A 20302-nucleotide genomic window follows, 5' to 3' on the forward strand; every position below is an offset into this window, starting at 1 on the left:
GCACCACAGTTTGGTCAATGGGAATTGGTTTTTAGAACCCATAGTGTAAGTTGGCCAATGGATTGGCAGGGAAAGACCCCGGGTAGTGTAAAGTGTGTTGATGTCATTTAGAAAGTAGTTAGGATGAAAATCTCCTTGCACCATCTGCATCCACTCACCTGAGGTGACAGGTACTCCACACCATGCCAGGTGGTTTTTATTATTTTTATGGATGCAAATGTTTGGAATGTGAGACGCATCATGACGTGGGTGTGACATTGTGCCTTGATGTTCCATCTCTTCCTCCTTATGAGGGTTGATGATGAATTGGGTGATGGCAAATTTTGGATAGAGGGATTGTGGAGACGAATTTGGTGTAGGGGAAATATGGGGAAGATGTGACGGTAGCGACGGATTTGTAAAGGTGTAGATTTTGTAAATATGGGGTAAGGGCAAGGGTAGAGTAGGTGACAGGGGGGGGTGACGTATGGTAGGGACGAGCTTTCTCACTTCGCTCTCCATACGCACTTCGCCTTCATTGCCTTGTTTGATGTGTACCCTTGTGACCTTACCCCTCGCTCATCTGTCTTTCCCCCCTTTTGTCTCCCACCTGAGGACTGTGCGCCACTGGGTGTTGAGGGGAGCGTGCGGAGGTCGTCTTGTGTGCCAGGACCCTCTCAACCAGCATGCATTGCATTGATGTACCACTTTATGGACCGCTGTTCTGCGGCCGAGTACCACTTGATGGACCCCAGGTTCTGGGGCAGGGCACCTCTGTTGGAGACCGGCCATAGCGGCCAGGGAATCTTGCTTGCGGACCTCGGTAAGGTGGCACCTATGCCAAACAGGTGGACCACCCTTAGTTGGCCCCTGTGGCCCTAAATAAAAATGGACACGGTTTGTGCTTTTTATATTTCCAAGTAGGCCGCATGAAGCAAGAAGACATCGGGAAGAACATCGGCCCAGCAGAGAAGAAGAAGACCACCACCAGTTGTTGTTTTTTTGTGTGTTTATTGCAAACAGTAATGACTGTGCACTGGTTGGTGCGTTTGGGTGCTTTTGGGTGCTTTGGTGTTATTGGTACTGGTGCATCGATGCAATGCGTGCTGTCTCCTCCCTCCCAACAGGAATTTCCTTCTCTTTGTTTCCCTAAAAAGAAAAAAAAAGGAAAAAAAACACAGGTCCTGGGTTGCGTTGTAAATAAGAAATAACATCACTGTAAATAATGCTCCCCACCGTAAATGTATAGCTTGAAAACAATTCCGTAATTCGGTTATCCTGTGGGCGCAAATCTGTTAGGCAGGGTGCAATGCAGCAGGGGGACATATTTATTTGTGTTTTAAGATTGTCACACTCAGGGTCAGGTTAATTGTAGAGGGAATTACACCTACGTGTCACACTAAGTTAAAGTTTTGTAGGCCCGAGCCCGGACCTGAAGAAAGGAGGGTGCAGTGTAACGAATTTGAGAAGTGTAATAATTTTGAGAAAGTGTAACGAATGTGAAAAGTATGGTTTTGTTGTGTGTAACTGACCCTCGTAATGTAAAGAATGGTCGCAGCTCGTCCTCTTAGTTAATTCCATAAACCTACACACAGGACACGATATATCCTTTTAAATAGTTAGTCCCTTATTCTCTGTAGGCTAAGGATGTGTTTCCCACTAGTTTGACTCTTCATTGCACCGAATTAAATAAGAGTAGGCCCTCCGACGCCCCATGGCAGCTTCCAAGTGCCAGGTTTGCCACTTTGTTGCAATTGACACTTTAAGCACTTTGCTGCATTTTCATCTGCCGTCCACTTTGCTGCAATTGACTCCATTACGCACGAGGTAACGCCGAAGAAGAAAGGCGGGTCTCCACCTCGTCATAGAGGGGAGGAGTAAGTCGGCCCCGCTCATCCAACCCAGAACGAGGGGTTTGGCTATAGAGGGCGGAGCGAGAACGCTTGGGGGAGGTTCGCCAAGGGTGAAGGGCGGGGCCTATATAACCCGCCGCGGGACGCTCCCCAAGCAGACGAGCTTTTACAGAGATGGGTCCAGGGTTGCGCTGGAGACGAGCAGGTGTGACCGAGCCGCCGTGCGCCGTGCTGCGCTGCAGGAAAAGCGGACTGGGGCAACGCAAGGAGCGCACGAGGCAGCAGTACGGAGAAAGGAACTTCGCCCGCGCAGTTTGGGGCCAAAGCTCGGCTTCTTGACGGCGGTGCCTTCTGGCCCGACCGTGCCCAGTACCCGCTGAACCTTCCTTGCCTCTAAAAGCCACCCATCTCCAAGCCATTCCTTCCTGCCTGCATTTCCCCGTTTAAGTGTGATCGTCCATCTGTCTTTCACGTTGTCCTGGGGTTTATTAATTAAGCTTGTATAGGTAAGCTAATGATTTCACTGTGTTTCTGCTCATGCCATTTTGTGTATAACCAACTGCTCTCTTTGCTTTGGCTTGTGAAAATAATTAATAAATCCTGTTATTCCTCCGTACGTCTTCTTCTTCTTCCTCTTTACATTCGGTCGCTTTCGAGGTTTCCAAATTGAATATCTGTGGCGCGATTTCGGCCAACGTCCAGGAATCGGGTTAGTCGGGGTAACTGTTAGGGCCACGGGGCCTCCGCTCAGCAAACAACATCCTTATCCGCGGACCGTAACAATATATATATATATATATATATATATATATATATATATATATATATATATATATATATTGTTATGGATCTGGGGTCGGCGCTCCCCTTAGCAAGGGGGGGTTAATCCCCTTGTCTTTTACACTGGCCGATTCCCCCAGTCCTGGGGGTATGACGTCACGCCCGGTCAGCGCTGGATAGGGTATTAGGCCTATCCGTCCTATGACCTAAGTACCAGCGCCTTCCGGTATGCAAGGAAATACTCCCACCCGGACCGCAGTGTAATTATGGATTACGCCGAGCGAAGCGCGCTGCGGAATCCGAGCCGTTTAACAAGGGACGAAACCCGATTCTAAAGCGTTGGCCGAAATCGCGCCACAGAAACTCCATACAGGTTGCTTCTGTCAAACCAGACGTGATCTGCTTAACAGAAACTTTCCTCCTTTATGATGTCTCTGATTCCATAGTATCTCTCCCGGGCTACTCCCTCCTCCGGTATGATAGACCTGAGCCTCGTCCTGGAGGCTGGGTTGCTATCTTTATCAAAAACTCTCTTCCTCACTCGCCCTGCACTGCACTCTCTCCACCTCACCCCCAGGAATACCTCTGGCTACGGCTTCCCCTTCGCTCCCACCTCTTGTTCATATGTGTGTTGTACCGTCCACCAAACAGTGATGACTCCATCTACATCTCGCTGTCTGATGATATGGACCAACTTCTATCTACTCATCCCAACTCTCTCTTCCTCATATGTGGTGATTTCAACTGTCATCATGCCAGTTGGCTGGGTGTGGGTACCTCTCTCACCAGCCATGGCTCCTCAGCAAAGGACTTCTGCGACTCACTGGGACTGACACAATCTGTCAATTTCCCGACCCGGATCTCAGTCAACGGAACATCTTCTCTTCTGGACTTGGTTATGACTAACTTCCCTGAAAATGTCTGCTGCTCTTCTTCTGCTCCGATCGGATCATCTGATCATGTCCTTGTTAAAGTGGACATCTCTCTGACCATCCTCAGGGAGCCTGCTCAGCGTCGACGAGTCTGGCATTTCACTCAGGCCAACTGGCACGGTCTTCAAGCAGCCATCAATCATCTGGACTGGTCTCCCATCTCTACCACCTCTGACATCAACTCATCCTGGGAATTCTTCCAAAGTAAATTGCTCTCTCTCATGCACAGATTTATCCCATCTCGTCTTCAGTTGTCATACCCTTCCTCCCGTCCATGGTACACGGAATCTTGTGGTGAGGCTGTTGCCCAGAAACAACTTGCCTTCGTCTCCTGGAAAGCAAATCCAACGGAAGGAAATCTCATTTCCTTTCACAAAGCCCGAAACAAGTGTGTGTCCACCCTCAGGAGAGCCAGGAAACAATATCTCTCCGTTCTCAAGACCGAACTCTCTTATCTGTCTCCCTCTTCCAAATCCTGGTGGCGTCTGGTCAAATCCGTTTCTGGTGTTTGTTCCCCCTCCATCCCCTCCCTTACCTCAAACGGCTACACAGCTGACTCCGCACGTGAAAAAGCTGAATGCCTCAACTCTGTGTTTGCCTCTAAATCTTGTGTCCCAAACCCATCCCTCTCTGTACCCACCATACCCAGTCGTACCCTGCTGCTCCTGGACTCCGTGTCCTTTCCTCCTGACAAGGTGGAAAAGTTTCTGTCAACCCTCGACTCTGATTCTGCAACTGGACCCGACGGCATCAGCCCACGGGTCCTAAAATCCTGCTCTGCTGCTCTATCTCACCCTCTCTCTGTTCTCTTCACCCTCTCTTTTGCTCAAGGTCAACTGCCATCTGCTTGGAAATCAGCCAACATCACCGCTTTGCACAAAAAAGGTGCAAAAACAGATCCTAGCAACTACAGACCAATCAGCCTTCTCCCAATTATCAGCAAAGTCATGGAATCCATCATTGCTTCGGATATGAAATCTTTCCTCTTCTCCAATGGCTTGATCTCTGATCATCAATTTGGTTTCAGACCAGGTCACTCTACTCTGGACATGCTGCTTCTGCTGTCTCAACAATGGATGGAGGTCCTCAATGCCAAACAGGAAATTAGAGCTGTCTCCCTCGACATATCATGTGCCTTCGACACGGTCTGGCACCCCGCTCTGCTCACCAAACTCTCCTCCTTTGGTATCCATGGAAATCTCCACGCATGGCTGGCGGACTTCCTCTCTAGTCGTCGTCAACGTGTGGCCCTGAATGGGTTTCTCTCATCTCCTCTTCCTGTTCAGGCTGGAGTTCCCCAAGGCAGTGTTCTGGGCCCCGTGCTTTTTCTGGTCTTCATCAATGATCTCTCTGACTCTCTCGAAAATCCTCTCTATCTCTTTGCTGATGACTCCACTCTCTGCCGCTCCATTCCTCTTCCCTCAGATCGGCAGTCTGCTGCCTCCTCACTCTCTGAAGACCTGGACAAAATCACAGACTGGTCAAACAAGTGGAACATGTCTTTCAATCCTGACAAATCTCACACTCTTACTATGTCTCTCCGAAAAGATCGACTGGACAACCCTCCCATCTACTTTCTCAACAATCCTCTCCAAGAAGTTCTGTCGCTCAAGATTTTGGGTCTCACTATCTGCCATGATCTTTCTTGGGAAAACCACATTTCCAAGCTGGCCTCCAAAGCCAGTCGCCGACTGGGCATCCTCCGTCGTGCGAAGTCCTTCCTCGGCACACCTGAGCTCCTCACCACATACAAGGCTTTCATCCGCAGCTCAATGGAATACTGTTCTCCCCTATGGGCCGGTGCTCCTGCCTCACACCTAGCTCGGGTTCACGCTGTTGAAACCAAAGCTTTCAGAATTATTGGAATCTCCCGCGATGAAGCTATCTCTGAGGGCCTTTCACTCACTCACCGCAGGCAGGTAGGTGGTCTTTCTGTCTTCTACCGACTCCTCTCCGGCCTTGCACCCCCAGCTCTCTCTGTGCTCTGTCCCCCAAATATTCCTACAGGTCGCACAAGATCTGCCAGCAACCCTCTGATGGTTAAACTGCCGAAATCTCGGCTCTCTGCTCACCTTCACTCTTTCATTCCTCTTTTCTCCCGCCTCTGGAACAAACTCCCTCACTCCCTTCAATCCCACTCCTCCCTCCAGGTCTTTAAAACAGCTGTTCACCACCATCTCTTATCTTCCCCCATCCAAAACCTTGATCTTTTCTACCCCCGCTAATTCACCCCAGATCCACCTTGTTTGAAATTCCAACTTCTTTCCTGGAAGTCCTGGCAGTGTCCATATGTTTTATACCTCTCCCACCGCCCCCTTCCCATGCCCCCCCCCCCCCCAAAGCCTTCCCCTCTCTCAGATCTCTCGATGTCTCCATGTCTCTCGGTCCCTGCTCTCAAATGTTGTGTTTGTGTCCTTCCCCCTCTCTCCCCATCTTGTCTACCGCTCCCGATGTTATATGTTTTATGTGTCGGTTTGTCTTTCTGTGTGATTAATGTTCGCTCTTTCACGAGCCTCGATCTTGTATACAAAAAAAAAAAAAAAAAAAAAATTAAGAAATCACGAAAGCGATCGGATGAGAAAGGAAACCAAAGTAAAGGGAGAACAGATATTTATTATTATTTACACAAAACCCAAAGAAGAAGAGGAACGAAGTAATTTACAGAAAGAGCAGAGACACAGTGCAATTCTTAGCTTATACAGGCTTAACTTATACCCAGGACAAGACAAACTCACATACACGAATGGGGAAATTGCAGGCAGGTATGAATGGAGGGATGAGGTGGGACCACAGGGCTGGAGGGGTGAGGTTCAATTCCGTGCAGGACTGGAGGTGAGCAGCCGCCGACTCTCCGCACTCTGGTTCACACGGCGGGATACTCGTGGCAGCGCGTCAAACTGCACACTGCAGGGGGCTGTTGTGAAGCAGCGTCTCTCGCCTCTCTCTCGTACCTCCTCAAGCGCCTTCTTCCACAGAACCGACCTCACACGAACCTCACTTGACTTCTTGATTCGCGCTCCCTCACTCGTCTGAATAAGCAGTCCCTCACTCACCCTTTTTATGGCCTTGCCCGAGATCAAGCCGCGGGCTACGAGGGCACGCCTACCGGGTCGCTCCCCGCGGTGCCGATTGGTTGGCACGGGCTCTTCCTGGCTCCGCCTACGATAAAGAGGTGGGGGCCACGCCCTTCTTCTCCGGCTTGACCACGTGCGTAATGGAGTTTGGGGCGATGTGGAGCCAGTAAACCCAGCCCCATGCAATGGTGGCGAACGCCGCATTACTGGCACCTTTAGGGGGCTATTGGGGATATTGAAAGGGATCTATCTTATTTGATTGATGCAACGTAAGGTCAACTAGTGGAAACATAGCCTTACCTGACACACATAATAAGGATATAACTATGGAGAGATCCTATGGTTCGCTACATGATGCGATGGACTAACTAAGGTGCGATTATTTCATTTAACAGCCAATTAAGGGGAAATGTACTACTAAATTGACAAAGTGAAGGTTCTAAAAACTGCAACAATATATATATATTGTTGCAGTTTTGTGAATAAAGGCAACCCCCCTATAGTTCGTTACACCACAACATGTAGCCTCCTATATTTAGTTATTACTCCTGCCAGGGAGTAATGCATTCGTGTGTGTGTGTGTGTGTGTGTGTGTGTGTGTGTGTGTGTGTGTGTGTGTGTGTGTGTGTGTGTGTGTGTGTGTGTGTGTGTGTGTGTGTGTGTGTGTGTGTGTGTGTACACACACAAGATATCTGGAAAAGTTCTGAACGGATTTAAATGAAAGTTGGTGGGATGATTGCCCTTGGGATAAGGAAGAATTGATTAGTTTTTGATGAAGCTCAGGATATTATTCCCGATCCAGGAATTTTTTGAAGGATTTTTTTACCATTGGAAGATAGGACTCATTTTTTTTCAACATTATCTTCTATATATTCTATATTTATCATTGTGATATGAAAATAGTTTTCATATTTGTTGTAAATGTAGTTTAAACTCGTGGTTATGCGTTAGAGCGGTGTATTTTTTTAGCAGCGTCGTCTTCAATGTTAATTATTTTTTTTCTAATAAAGACATATTCTGTCATTTTAAAATCACCAAAGTGTGTATTAGGTTTCCCCGTTTCATAAAATGTATCGTTTGATATGTATAATGCTTTAAAACTTTTTTTTTGTTTTTTGTTTTTTACCTCAGAAGAGATATCAACATTTCGCTCAGCGAATGTCATTCGCGGTGTCAGTATTTGATGAACTTATAAAGACTTATTTCAAGATTTGCCAATGGCTGAGGTATATTAACAAATGAATAAAACACATTTGGCAAAATTCCAACTTTTTTTTAAAGGATCGCATGTTCACCCAGGGTTGTGAGAGGCTGAAGAAGAAGAAACCTCGCATGGGCTTCCCAGACCAAATAAATAATTCTGGTTCTGGCTCTGCGATTTTCAGGTTTATTACTCCCGCAAGGGAGTAACGCATTCGATCGTGTGTGTGTGTGTGTGTTTGTGAACAAGATATCTGGAAAAGTTCTTAACGGATTTGGATGAAAGTTGGTGGGATGATTGCCCTTGGGATAAGGAAGAATTGATTAGTTTTTGGTGAAGCTCAGGATATTATTCCGGATCCAGGAATTATTTTTGGAAATTTTTTTGGGAAAGATTTTTTCTGTTTTACTGCATTAAAGCTTTTATTCTTATTCTTAAATGATGTTTTTCTCCTCTAATTCCGAGATATATCAAAATAAATTATCTGACAGTTAGGGCTTACTTTCTTTTTCATTTATTGTTTTGGGGAGAGGGGATGTTAAACAAAATGTATTATTTCAACTAAACCCACGGTGGGAGTATGCGCTCTACTGAGTGGCGTTCTAGTTTCTTATTAAATGTAAAGCATAGGCTCCTTTCCAGTGTTAGTATGCGTAGAGGCAGGCAGGATGATAGTCGGCCTCGTTGAAGCCGAAAGTGCCTCGTCGTGGGAGTAGATTAGGCCCTGCAGGCCTGAAGGAAGAACGAAACATTCATGGTAGGAGGAGCGGTGAGCAACCAATGGGAGCTAAAGGGAGTGGCCGAGGGTGGCCAATGAGAGCTGTCACCAATGGGAGCTATAGGGAGTGGCCGAGGGTGGCCAATGAGGGGCTGTCACGTGACCCCCGGCGGCCAATTGAGACCCATGGAACATTCGGGTAGGGTTTCGGGGGGGGGGGGGGTGGGGGTTATAAAAACCCGGCCCAGAACATGCTCAGGCTCTCTCTCGTGCCGGGCTCCTGCCATACTCTCGCTGGGCTCCTGCATATTGAACGCTCCTCTGGTTCCTGCTCCTGGTACGTGTGCATCATTGGTCGTCATCCCTGCCGCGATAATCTCCTGCTGTTGGTGCCCTGGGGCTTTCGTCCACCAAGCCTATTTGCACGAGCCGCACGACCGAGCCCATCCGGGCGAGCTGCACGAAGCGGCTGCGCTTCCTGCGCATTACCCTCTTCCCCGAACGAATGAGGGCCCTTGTCTGGGAACGTAGGTAAGGCTGTTAAGATTATTCGCTTTGTTCTGCATATATTGTGAATAAATCCTGTGTTTGGTACTTCCAACCTGGCTGTCATCGTCCTTTCCCATATTGACCTAGCATCGCCCGAATTAAAACCGCTCGATCAGTTCGATATTCTAACGGCATGAGTCACGAGACGCACAACTGCTCGGGCGTTAAGAATCAGCGTGACTCGTGCGGGGTTCAGCCCCCGTTCTCACGGCTGCGTGTGTCCGAAGGTATTCGGGTTGTGACAGTCAACCCTTCCACGCGCAGCTGCGGGCTCGGTGGCTGGAATTGCCTAGCAATCCGTCGACCACGAGTTTAGTAGTTGTGGTCGGGGGCCTCGTGGACCCGGAGTTCGAGGGGGAGCAGGGCCTAAACCCCCCTTTGTACGTCGACGAACCCAGGATCCGCAACAATATATATAATTTCAAAACACACTGTCAGAAGTGTGCCTCACTGACCTGGTCCTCAGTCGAGGTCCTCAGCACCATCCTGTTTCAGACCTTCAACCTCGATATGGTCAGCTAAGGTGGGCCAGCAGGGGCACATACGCCTCGACATGCAGCAGCTACACCCGGATGCGTACATCACCACTTCCCCACCACCAGCCAGTGAGAACACAGACGACAACAAAACTGCCTCCACTCCCAGAATCCACAGACCCTCATCCACTCACTCACACACCAAAAAAAACAACAGACTACCACCCTTACAACATGCACCACTCAAATAAAAACACATTTATGCAAAACCACACACACACACACACACACACACACACACACACACACACACACACACACACACACACACACACACACACACACACACACACACACACACACACACACTCTCATATTTATATCCAATTTTGGTGTTCATGTTAAAAGGTGCCTGGGAACGTCAGCGAATCTTAAATCCTGAAAACTTACAAGCACTGGTGTAATTTCGCCCCTTCGGTACCTACCTCCCATTGCTGGTCTGGATGGACCACCCGTCCCAACTCAAAACGTCCTACCTGAGCTGTGGGAATTTAAAGTGGATTTTCCGAGAATACTGCACCTCGCAGGTAATGAACAGTGGCAATGTGCTGTCGCCATATAAATCGCACAATTAATATTTGGTGACGTTGTGGCGGACACAGCACCACACGTAACAATTTTTACCAGGTTAACTACTTTCCTCAGGGCTTGGGACCAATAGGCGTTAGGCGGGGACTCGACGAGACACGTGATCGATCCAGCCAATGAACCGCGAGCATCCGCCCTATTCGATTTGGCAACTTCCTGTCAGCCTCAGGTGGAGCGAGAGATGGCGTCTCTGGTGGAGGGGCCGCTGAGCAAGTGGACGAACGTGATGCAGGGCTGGCAGTACCGCTGGTTCCTGCTCGACTACAACACGGGACTCCTTTCGTACTACACGGTGAGCACGGCTACCCGGTTACCTCACATTACGTTTCGTTTGTTAACCGGTTCCCTCCAAGTTTTATCCCCCGCTTCGTGCGTCGTCATTCGGTCGTCGACCCGGCTCTGTCATCTCGCCTCCCGTGTCTCGTTGTCCGTGGTGTACGAACCGTGTCATGGCGGTTGTTTGGGCTCCTCTCGTCCTTGTCACGTCATCTGCAGGGTAAGCCGGCTCTGCAATGGCATCTTGTGAACGCCGAACGGTCTTGCATTGTCATGAGAGGAAAGGACACCATTGTTCGTCTTTCCTTTAAAAAAAAAAAAAAATTATTTTCAGTTTACAAATGCAAATCGAGTTTTCATGTAAACGTCGATCCCCGAGGAAGCCGATTGAACTGAATGGATTTCTTGGAATGTCTCATTGCGTTGTTGTGTTGTGTTGTGTTGTGTTGTGGGATTCCCTTAGATTCCCACACTGGGCTTTTCTGCAATTCTTATTCCTTTACCCACGTACTCTTGGTTGTTGTACCTTTACCTCACTATCCAACGAAATTGTGTTCTGGTGGACAGTTTATTGCACCTGTTCTCGATCTATACCTGCACGAAACGGAGAGAGATGGCAAATGTTTAAATCCCGACGGATAAAAATATATAAATCACATACACGCATAAACGTGCAAACACTGATATATATATATATATATATATATATATATATATATATATATATATATATATATATATATATATATATATATATAATATATATATATATATATATATATATATAATATATATATATATATATATATATATATATATATATATAATTTCAAAACGCACCTGGTCACAAGTGTGCCTCACTAACCGGTCCCTCAGTCGAGGTCCTCAGCATCATCCTGTTTCGGCCCTTCAACCTCGATCCGGTCAACTAAGGTGGGCCAGCAGAGACACACACGCCTCCACATGCAGCAGCTTCACCTGGATACGTACATAACCCCAGCCAGTGAGAACACAGACTACAACAACAACATCGCCTCCACTTCCAGAATCTTTCTTGGGAAAATCACATTTCAAATCTGGCCTCCAAAGCCAGTCGCCGACTGGGCATCTTCCGTCGTGCGAAGTCCTTCCTTGGCACACCTGAGCTCCTCACCACATACAATGCTTTCATCCGCAGCTCTATGGATTAATGTTCCCCCCTCTGGGCTGGTGCTCCTGCCTCACACCTAGCTCGGCTTCACGCTGTTGAAACCAAAGCTTTCAGAATCATTGGAATCTCCTGCGATGAAGCTACCTCCGAGGGCCTTTCACTCACTCACCGCAGACAGGTTGGTGGTCGTTCTGTCTTCTCCCGACTCCTCTCGGCCTTGCTCCCCCAGCTCTATCTGTGCTCTGTCCCCCTAATATTCCTAGAGGTCGCACAAGATCTGCCAGCAACCCTCTTATGGTTAAACTGCCAAAATCTAGGCTTTCTGCTCACCTTCACTCTTTCATTCCTCTTTTCTCCCGCCTCTGGAACAAACTCCCCCACTCCCTTCAATCCCACTCCTCCCTCCAGGTCTTTAAAACAGCTGTTCACCACCATCTCTTATCTTCCACCATCCAAAACCTTGATCTTTTCTACCCCCGCTAATTCACCCCAGATACACTTTTTTTTTGAAATTCCAACTTCTTTCCTGGAAGTCCTTGCAGTGTTGATATGTTTGAAACCTCTCCCACCTCCCCCCAAGCCCTCCTCCTCCTACATTTCTCTCGATGTCCTTGCTCTCAAATGTTGTTTTTGTGTCCTTCCCCCTCTCTGCCCATCTTGTGTTCCGCTCCCCTTATTTTGTGTTTCATGTGTCCGTTTGACTTTTTGTGTGATTAATGTTGGCTCTTTCACGAGCCTCGATCTTGTATACAAAAAAAAAGAAAAAAAAAGTGAAAAGCACACGTAAGCAAAATGCGTAATGGCAAAAAGAAGAAATCAAGCATTGCATCGCTTCCGCCTGTTGTGCATCACGTATAAACCAGTGACCCGAGTGCTAAATAAATGTCGCATTCTACGCAATATTGGTTTTCCTGCTTTGTTGGCATTGTGAATCATGTTTGGCATGTCCACCTTTGAGCAGTCCATAGTCTAGGGCCGATGCCTGACCCGACAATAAACTGTTCAACTGGATTTCCGTGGGGGGGCAGAGCATTGCATCAAAAAGTTACGTCGCATCAAGAAGAGCCCATGGTGTTGGTCTGTGATTATCGCTGGTGTCCTGGGAAAATCCATGCCCTCGTGTGCAGGGACACTGCATCGGTAGCACATACCTGCTTCAGGATGGTGCTGCGAGCAGGTTGAATTCTTATTTGAATGATTCAGTACTACTGGATGGGGACGCTGTCCTGATTAGAATATGCTAGAGTGATGTCCAGTGGTTCGTCGTCTCCAACCTTAACATCTCGTCACATGGTATCTTAAATAAGAGCCTCCGGCCTCGTACCACAGTCCCATTGACCTTTGACCCATTGACCATTGACCTTGCCATCAAATAAAATGGCATATAGATCTTAAATGGTTTCTTGAGGTTTGAGGTCACAAATTAATATAATAATCGGTGTTGTGGTTGGCAACATGTAAAAATGTCGTATTTTTTGACTTCCGTTTGGAAAATAAACTTTGAAGAAGATTACAGCTCTGACGTCATCGATCTCATGGATCTCATTTTACGAGCCCGTGCACGCCTACAAGGAGCCTGTAAGGTTGTCTGCATATCGGATAAGGATGGATGAGCAGGTCTTGGCAATGTTGGGCTGCTTTCCTTCTATTTCAATTTTGCAAGTTGAATAAGGTGACATTTTGCTTGAGCTTAACCGATGGAGAAAGATACTTGGTATGTCCATTTTATCTTTTGATTTTTCATCATTTGCATGCGATCATTGACCTGCCCGGTGTGCTGTCGCTTGGGTGGGGTGGGGTGGCGTGCAGGAAAAGGTCCTTGATTAGAATTGCTTTTTTGTTTTGGCTCTCTTGTCAGAACCGCCAAATCATGCTTTATTTCATGATTTAAATTCATCAGGATAAATACTGATGTTACCTACAGCAAACTGTTACCCAGAATATGAAATCTGTTCCGTAATTTGGTCAACAGCATATCCACCTTCCCCTCCTCTTCTTTCCCATTACCCATCCCCCCTCCTCCTTTCCTTCCCCTTTGCCATCACTTCTCCTTTCGTTCCCCTTTGCCATCACTCCTCCTTTCCGTCCCCTCTGCCATCACTCCTTTCCTTCCCCTTTGCCATCACTCCTCCTTTCCTTCCCCTTTGCTATCACTCCTCCTTTCCATCCCCTTTGCTATCACTCCTCCTTTCCTTCCCCTTTGCCATCACTCCTTTCCTTCCCCTTTGCTATCACTCCTCCTTTCCATCCCCTTTGCTATCACTCCCCCTTTCCTTCCCCTCTGCCATCACTCCTTTCCTTCCCCTTTGCCATCACTCCACCTTTCCTTCCCCTTTGCACTCACTCCTCCTTTCCTGCCCCTTTGCCATCACTCCTCCTTTCCTTCCCCTTTGCCATCACTCCCCCCTTTGCCATCACTCCTCCTTTCCTTCCCCTTTGCCATCACTCCTCCTTTCCGTCCCCTCTGCCATCACTCCTTTCCTTCCCCTTTGCCATCACTCCACCTTTCTTTCCCCTCTGCCATCACTCCTTTCCTTCCCCTCTGCCATCACTCCTTTCCTTCCCCTCTGCCATCACTCCTTTCCTTCCCCCTTTGCCATCACTCCGTTCCTTCCCCTTTGCCATCACTCCTCCTTTCCTTCCCCTTTGCCATCACTCCTCCTTTCCTTCCCCCTTTGCCATCACTCCTTTCCTTCCCCCTTTGCCATCACTCCTTTCTTTCCCCTTTGCCATCACTCCTTTCCTTCCCCTTTGCCATCAGTCCTCCTTTCCTTCCCCTTTGCCATCACTCCTCCTTTCCTGCCCCTTTGCCATCACTCCTCCTTTCCTTCCCCTTTGCCATCACTCCTTTCCTTCCCCCTTTGCCATCACTCCTTTCTTTCCCCTTTGCCATCACTCCTCCTTTCCTTCCCCTTTGCCATCACTCCTCCTTTTCTTCCCCTTTGCCATCACTCCTCCTTTCCTTCCCCTTTGCTATCACTCCTCCTTTCCTTCCCCTTTGCCATCACTCCTCCTTTCCTGCCCCTTTGCCATCACTCCTCCTTTCCTTCCCCTTTGCCATCACTCCCCCCTTTGCCATCACTCCTCCTTTCCTTCCCCTTTGCCATCACCCCTCCTTTCCTTCCCCTTTGCTTTGCCATCACTCCTCCTTTCCTTCCCCTTTGCCATCACTCCTCCTTTCCGTCCCCTCTGCCATCACTCCTCCTTTCCTTCCCCTCTGCCATCACTCCTTTCCTTCCCCTCTGCCATCACTCCTTTCCTTCCTCCTTTGCCATCACTCCTCCTTTCCTTCCCCTTTGCCATCACTCCTCCTTTCCTTCCCCTTTGCCATCACTCCTCCTTTCCTTCCCCTTTGCCATCACTCCTTTCCTTCCCCTTTGCTATCACTCCTCCTTTCCTTCCCCTTTGCCATCACTCCTTTCCTTCCCCCTTTGCCATCACTCCTTTCTTTCCCCTTTGCCATCAGTCCTCCTTTCCTTCCCCTTTGCTATCACTCCTCATTTCCTTCCCCTTTGCCATCACTCCTCCTTTCCTGCCCCTTTGCCATCACTCCTCCTTTCCTTCCCCTTTGCCATCACTCCTCCTTTCCTTCCCCTTTGCCATCACTAACCCTTTCCTTCCCCTTTGCCATCACTCCCCCTTTCCTTCCCCTTTGCTATCACTCCTCCTTTCCTTCCCCTTTGCCATCACTCCTCCTTTTCTTCCCCTTTGCCATCACTCCTCCTTTCCTTCCCCTTTGCTATCACTCCTCCTTTCCTTCCCCTTTGCTATCACTCCTCCTTTCCGTCCCCACTGCCATCACTCCTTTCCTTCCCCTTTGCCATCACTCCTCCTTTCCTTCCCCTTTGCCATCACTCCTCCTTTCCTTCCCCTTTGCCATCACTCCTCCTTTCCTTCCCCTTTGCCATCACTCCTCCTTTCCGTCCCCTCTGCCATCACTCCTTTCCTTCCCCTTTGCCATCACTCCTCCTTTCCTTCCCCTTTGCTATCACTCCTCCTTTCCATCCCCTTTGCCATCACTCCTCCTTTCCGTCCCCACTGCCATCACTCCTTTCCTTCCCCTTTGCCATCACTCCTCCTTTCCTTCCCCTTTGCCATCACTCCTCCTTTCCTTCCCCTTTGCCATCACTCCTCCTTTCCGTCCCCTCTGCCATCACTCCTTTCCTTCCCCTTTGCCATCACTCCTCCTTTCCTTCCCCTTTGCTATCACTCCTCCTTTCCATCCCCTTTGCCATCACTCCTCCTTTCCGTCCCCACTGCCATCACTCATTTCCTTCCCCTTTGCCATCACTCCTCCTTTCCGTCCCCTCTGCCATCACTCCTTTCCTTCCCCTTTGCCATCACTCCTCCTTTCCTTCCCCTTTGCTATCACTCCTCCTTTCCATCCCCTTTGCTATCACTCCTCCTTTCCTTCCCCTTTGCCATCACTCCTTTCCTTCCCCTTTGCTATCACTCCTCCTTTCCATCCCCTTTGCTATCACTCCCCCTTTCCTTCCCCTCTGCCATCACTCCTTTCCTTCCCCTTTGCCATCACTCCTCCTTTCCTTCCCCTTTGCCATCACTCCTCCTTTCCTTCCCCTTTGCCATCACTCCCCCCTTTGCCATCACTCCTCCTTTCCTTCCCCTTTGCCATCACTCCTCCTTTCCGTCCCCTCTGCCATCACTCCTTTCCTTCCCCTTTGCCATCACTCCGCCTTTCTTTCCCCTCTGCCATCACTCCTTTCCTTCCCCTCTGCCATCACTCCTTTCCTTCCCCCTTTGCCATCACTCCGTTCCTTCCCCTTTGCCATCACTCCTCCTTTCCTTCCCCTTTGCCATCACTCCTTTCCTTCCCCTTTGCCATCACTCCTCCTTTCCTTCCCCCTTTGCCATCACTCCTTTCTTTCCCCTTTGCCATCACGCCTTTCCTTCCCCTTTGCCATCAGTCCTCCTTTCCTTCCCCTTTGCCATCACTCCTCCTTTCCTGCCCCTTTGCCATCACTCCTCCTTTCCTTCCCCTTTGCCATCACTCCTCCTTTCCTTCCCCTTTGCCATCACTCCTCCTTTCCTTCCCCTTTGCCATCACTCCTTTCTTTCCCCTTTGCCATCACTCCTCCTTTCCTTCCCCTTTGCCATCACTCCTCCTTTTCTTCCCCTTTGCCATCACTCCTCCTTTTCTTCCCCTTTGCCATCACTCCTCCTTTCCTTCCCCTTTGCTATCACTCCTCCTTTCCTTCCCCTTTGCCATCACTCCTCCTTTCCTGCCCCTTTGCCATCACTCCTCCTTTCCTTCCCCTTTGCCATCACTCCCCCCTTTGCCATCACTCCTCCTTTCCTTCCCCTTTGCCATCACCCCTCCTTTCCTTCCCCTTTGCCATCACTCCTCCTTTCCGTCCCCTCTGCCATCACTCCTTTCCTTCCCCTTTGCCATCACTCCTCCTTTTCTTCCCCTTTGCCATCACTCCTCCTTTCCTTCCCCTTTGCTATCACTCCTCCTTCCCTTCCCCTTTGCTATCACTCCTCCTTCCCTTCCCCTTTGCTATCACTCCTCCTTTCCTTCCCCTTTGCCATCACTCCTCCTTTTCTTCCCCTTTGCCATCACTCCTCCTTTCCTTCCCCTTTGCTATCACTCCTCCTTTCCTTCCCCTTTGCTATCACTCCTCCTTCCCTTCCCCTTTGCTATCACTCCTCCTTTCCTTCCCCTTTGCTATCACTCCTCCTTTCCTTCCCCTTTGCTATCACTCCTCCTTCCCTTCCCCTTTGCTATCACTCCTCCTTCCCTTCCCCTTTGCTATCACTCCTCCTTTCCTTCCCCTTTGCTATCACTCCTCCTTTCCTTCCCCTTTGCTATCACTCCTCCTTTCCTTCCCCTTTGCTATCACTCCTCCTTCCCTTCCCCTTTGCTATCACTCCTCCTTTCCTTCCCCTTTTGCCATCACTCCTTTCTTTCCCCTTTGCCATCACTCCTCCTTTCCTTCCCCTTTGCTATCACTCCTCCTTTCCTTCCCCTTTGCCATCAGTCCTCCTTTCCTTCCCCTTTGCCATCACTCCTCCTTTCCTGCCCCTTTGCCATCACTCCTCCTTTCCTTCCCCTTTGCCATCACTCCTCCTTTCCTTCCCCTTTGCCATCACTCCTCCTTTCCTTCCCCTTTGCCATCACTCCTTTCCTTCCCCCTTTGCCATCACTCCTTTCTTTCCCCTTTGCCATCACTCCTCCTTTCCTTCCCCTTTGCTATCACTCCTCCTTTCCTTCCCCTTTGCTATCACTCCTCCTTTCCTTCCCCTTTGCTATCACTCCTCCTTTCCTTCCCCTTTGCTATCACTCCTCCTTCCCTTCCCCTTTGCTATCACTCCTCCTTTCCTTCCCCTTTGCTATCACTCCTCCTTCCCTTCCCCTTTGCTATCACTCCTCCTTCCCTTCCCCTTTGCTATCACTCCTCCTTTCCTTCCCCTTTGCTATCACTCCTCCTTCCCTTCCCCTTTGCTATCACTCCTCTTTCCCTTCCCCTTTGCTATCACTCCTCCTTTCCTTCCCCTTTGCTATCACTCCTCCTTTCCTTCCCCTTTGCTGTCACTCCTCCTTCCCTTCCCCTTTGCTATCACTCCTCCTTCCCTTCCCCTTTGCTATCACTCCTCCTTTCCTTCCCCTTTTGCCATCACTCCTTTCTTTCCCCTTTGCCATCACTCCTTTCCTTCCCCTTTGCCATCAGTCCTCCTTTCCTTCCCCTTTGCCATCACTCCTCCTTTCCTGCCCCTTTGCCATCACTCCTCCTTTCCTTCCCCTTTGCCATCACTCCTCCTTTCCTTCCCCTTTGCCATCACTCCTTTCCTTCCCCCTTTGCCATCACTCCTTTCTTTCCCCTTTGCTATCACTCCTCCTTTCCTTCCCCTTTGCCATCACTCCTCCTTTCCTTCCCCTTTGCCATCACTCCTTTCCTTCCCCCTTTGCCATCACTCCTTTCTTTCCCCTTTGCTATCACTCCTCCTTTCCTTCCCCTTTGCTATCACTCCTCCTTCCCTTCCCCTTTGCTATCACTCCTCCTTCCCTTCCCCTTTGCTATCACTCCTCCTTTCCTTCCCCTTTGCTATCACTCCTCCTTTCCTTCCCCTTTGCCATCACTCCTCCTTTTCTTCCCCTTTGCCATCACTCCTCCTTTCCTTCCCCTTTGCTATCACTCCTCCTTTCCTTCCCCTTTGCCATCACTCCTCCTTTCCTTCCCCTTTGCCATCACTCCTTTCCTTCCCCCTTTGCCATCACTCCTTTCTTTCCCCTTTGCTATCACTCCTCCTTTCCTTCCCCTTTGCTATCACTCCTCCTTCCCTTCCCCTTTGCTATCACTCCTCCTTCCCTTCCCCTTTGCTATCACTCCTCCTTTCCTTCCCCTTTGCTATCACTCCTCCTTTCCTTCCCCTTTGCCATCACTCCTCCTTTTCTTCCCCTTTGCCATCACTCCTCCTTTCCTTCCCCTTTGCTATCACTCCTCCTTCCCTTCCCCTTTGCTATCACTCCTCCTTCCCTTCCCCTTTGCTATCACTCCTCCTTTCCTTCCCCTTTGCTATCACTCCTCCTTTCCTTCCCCTTTGCTATCACTCCTCCTTCCCTTCCCCTTTGCTATCACTCCTCCTTTCCTTCCCCTTTGCTATCACTCCTCCTTTCCTTCCCCTTTGCTATCACTCCTCCTTCCCTTCCCCTTTGCTATCACTCCTCCTTCCCTTCCCCTTTGCTATCACTCCTCCTTTCCTTCCCCTTTGCTATCACTCCTCCTTTCCTTCCCCTTTGCTATCACTCCTCCTTTCCTTCCCCTTTGCTATCACTCCTCCTTCCCTTCCCCTTTGCTATCACTCCTCCTTTCCTTCCCCTTTTGCCATCACTCCTTTCTTTCCCCTTTGCCATCACTCCTCCTTTCCTTCCCCTTTGCTATCACTCCTCCTTTCCTTCCCCTTTGCCATCAGTCCTCCTTTCCTTCCCCTTTGCCATCACTCCTCCTTTCCTGCCCCTTTGCCATCACTCCTCCTTTCCTTCCCCTTTGCCATCACTCCTCCTTTCCTTCCCCTTTGCCATCACTCCTTTCCTTCCCCCTTTGCCATCACTCCTTTCTTTCCCCTTTGCCATCACTCCTCCTTTCCTTCCCCTTTGCTATCACTCCTCCTTTCCTTCCCCTTTGCTATCACTCCTCCTTTCCTTCCCCTTTGCTATCACTCCTCCTTTCCTTCCCCTTTGCTATCACTCCTCCTTCCCTTCCCCTTTGCTATCACTCCTCCTTTCCTTCCCCTTTGCTATCACTCCTCCTTCCCTTCCCCTTTGCTATCACTCCTCCTTCCCTTCCCCTTTGCTATCACTCCTCCTTTCCTTCCCCTTTGCTATCACTCCTCCTTCCCTTCCCCTTTGCTATCACTCCTCTTTCCCTTCCCCTTTGCTATCACTCCTCCTTTCCTTCCCCTTTGCTATCACTCCTCCTTTCCTTCCCCTTTGCTGTCACTCCTCCTTCCCTTCCCCTTTGCTATCACTCCTCCTTCCCTTCCCCTTTGCTATCACTCCTCCTTTCCTTCCCCTTTTGCCATCACTCCTTTCTTTCCCCTTTGCCATCACTCCTTTCCTTCCCCTTTGCCATCAGTCCTCCTTTCCTTCCCCTTTGCCATCACTCCTCCTTTCCTGCCCCTTTGCCATCACTCCTCCTTTCCTTCCC

The 20302-nt window shown here is 49.3% G+C and overlaps 1 protein-coding gene across 3 annotated transcripts in view; it reads left to right on the top strand.

Moving 5' to 3' along the window:
- The first annotated feature begins 10331 nt into the window (after positions 1-10331).
- Positions 10332-20302, top strand: part of OSBPL9 (oxysterol binding protein like 9) — a 124649-nt gene continuing 114678 nt past the window's right edge. For 2 of the 3 annotated variants that reach the window (XM_068107548.2, XM_068107547.2), the window contains exon 1: positions 10373-10502. In XM_068107548.2, the coding sequence (XP_067963649.2) occupies positions 10392-10502 (111 nt within the window). In that variant the 5' untranslated portion in view covers positions 10373-10391. Of the gene's footprint in view, positions 10503-20302 lie in introns of all 3 variants that reach the window. The other variant, XM_068107545.2, reaches the window with a different exon arrangement.

This window comes from Myxine glutinosa, chromosome 2 (genome assembly GCF_964187855.1).
Source record: "Myxine glutinosa chromosome 2, kmMyxGlut1.1, whole genome shotgun sequence".
NCBI classification, from domain to species: domain Eukaryota; kingdom Metazoa; phylum Chordata; class Myxini; order Myxiniformes; family Myxinidae; genus Myxine; species Myxine glutinosa.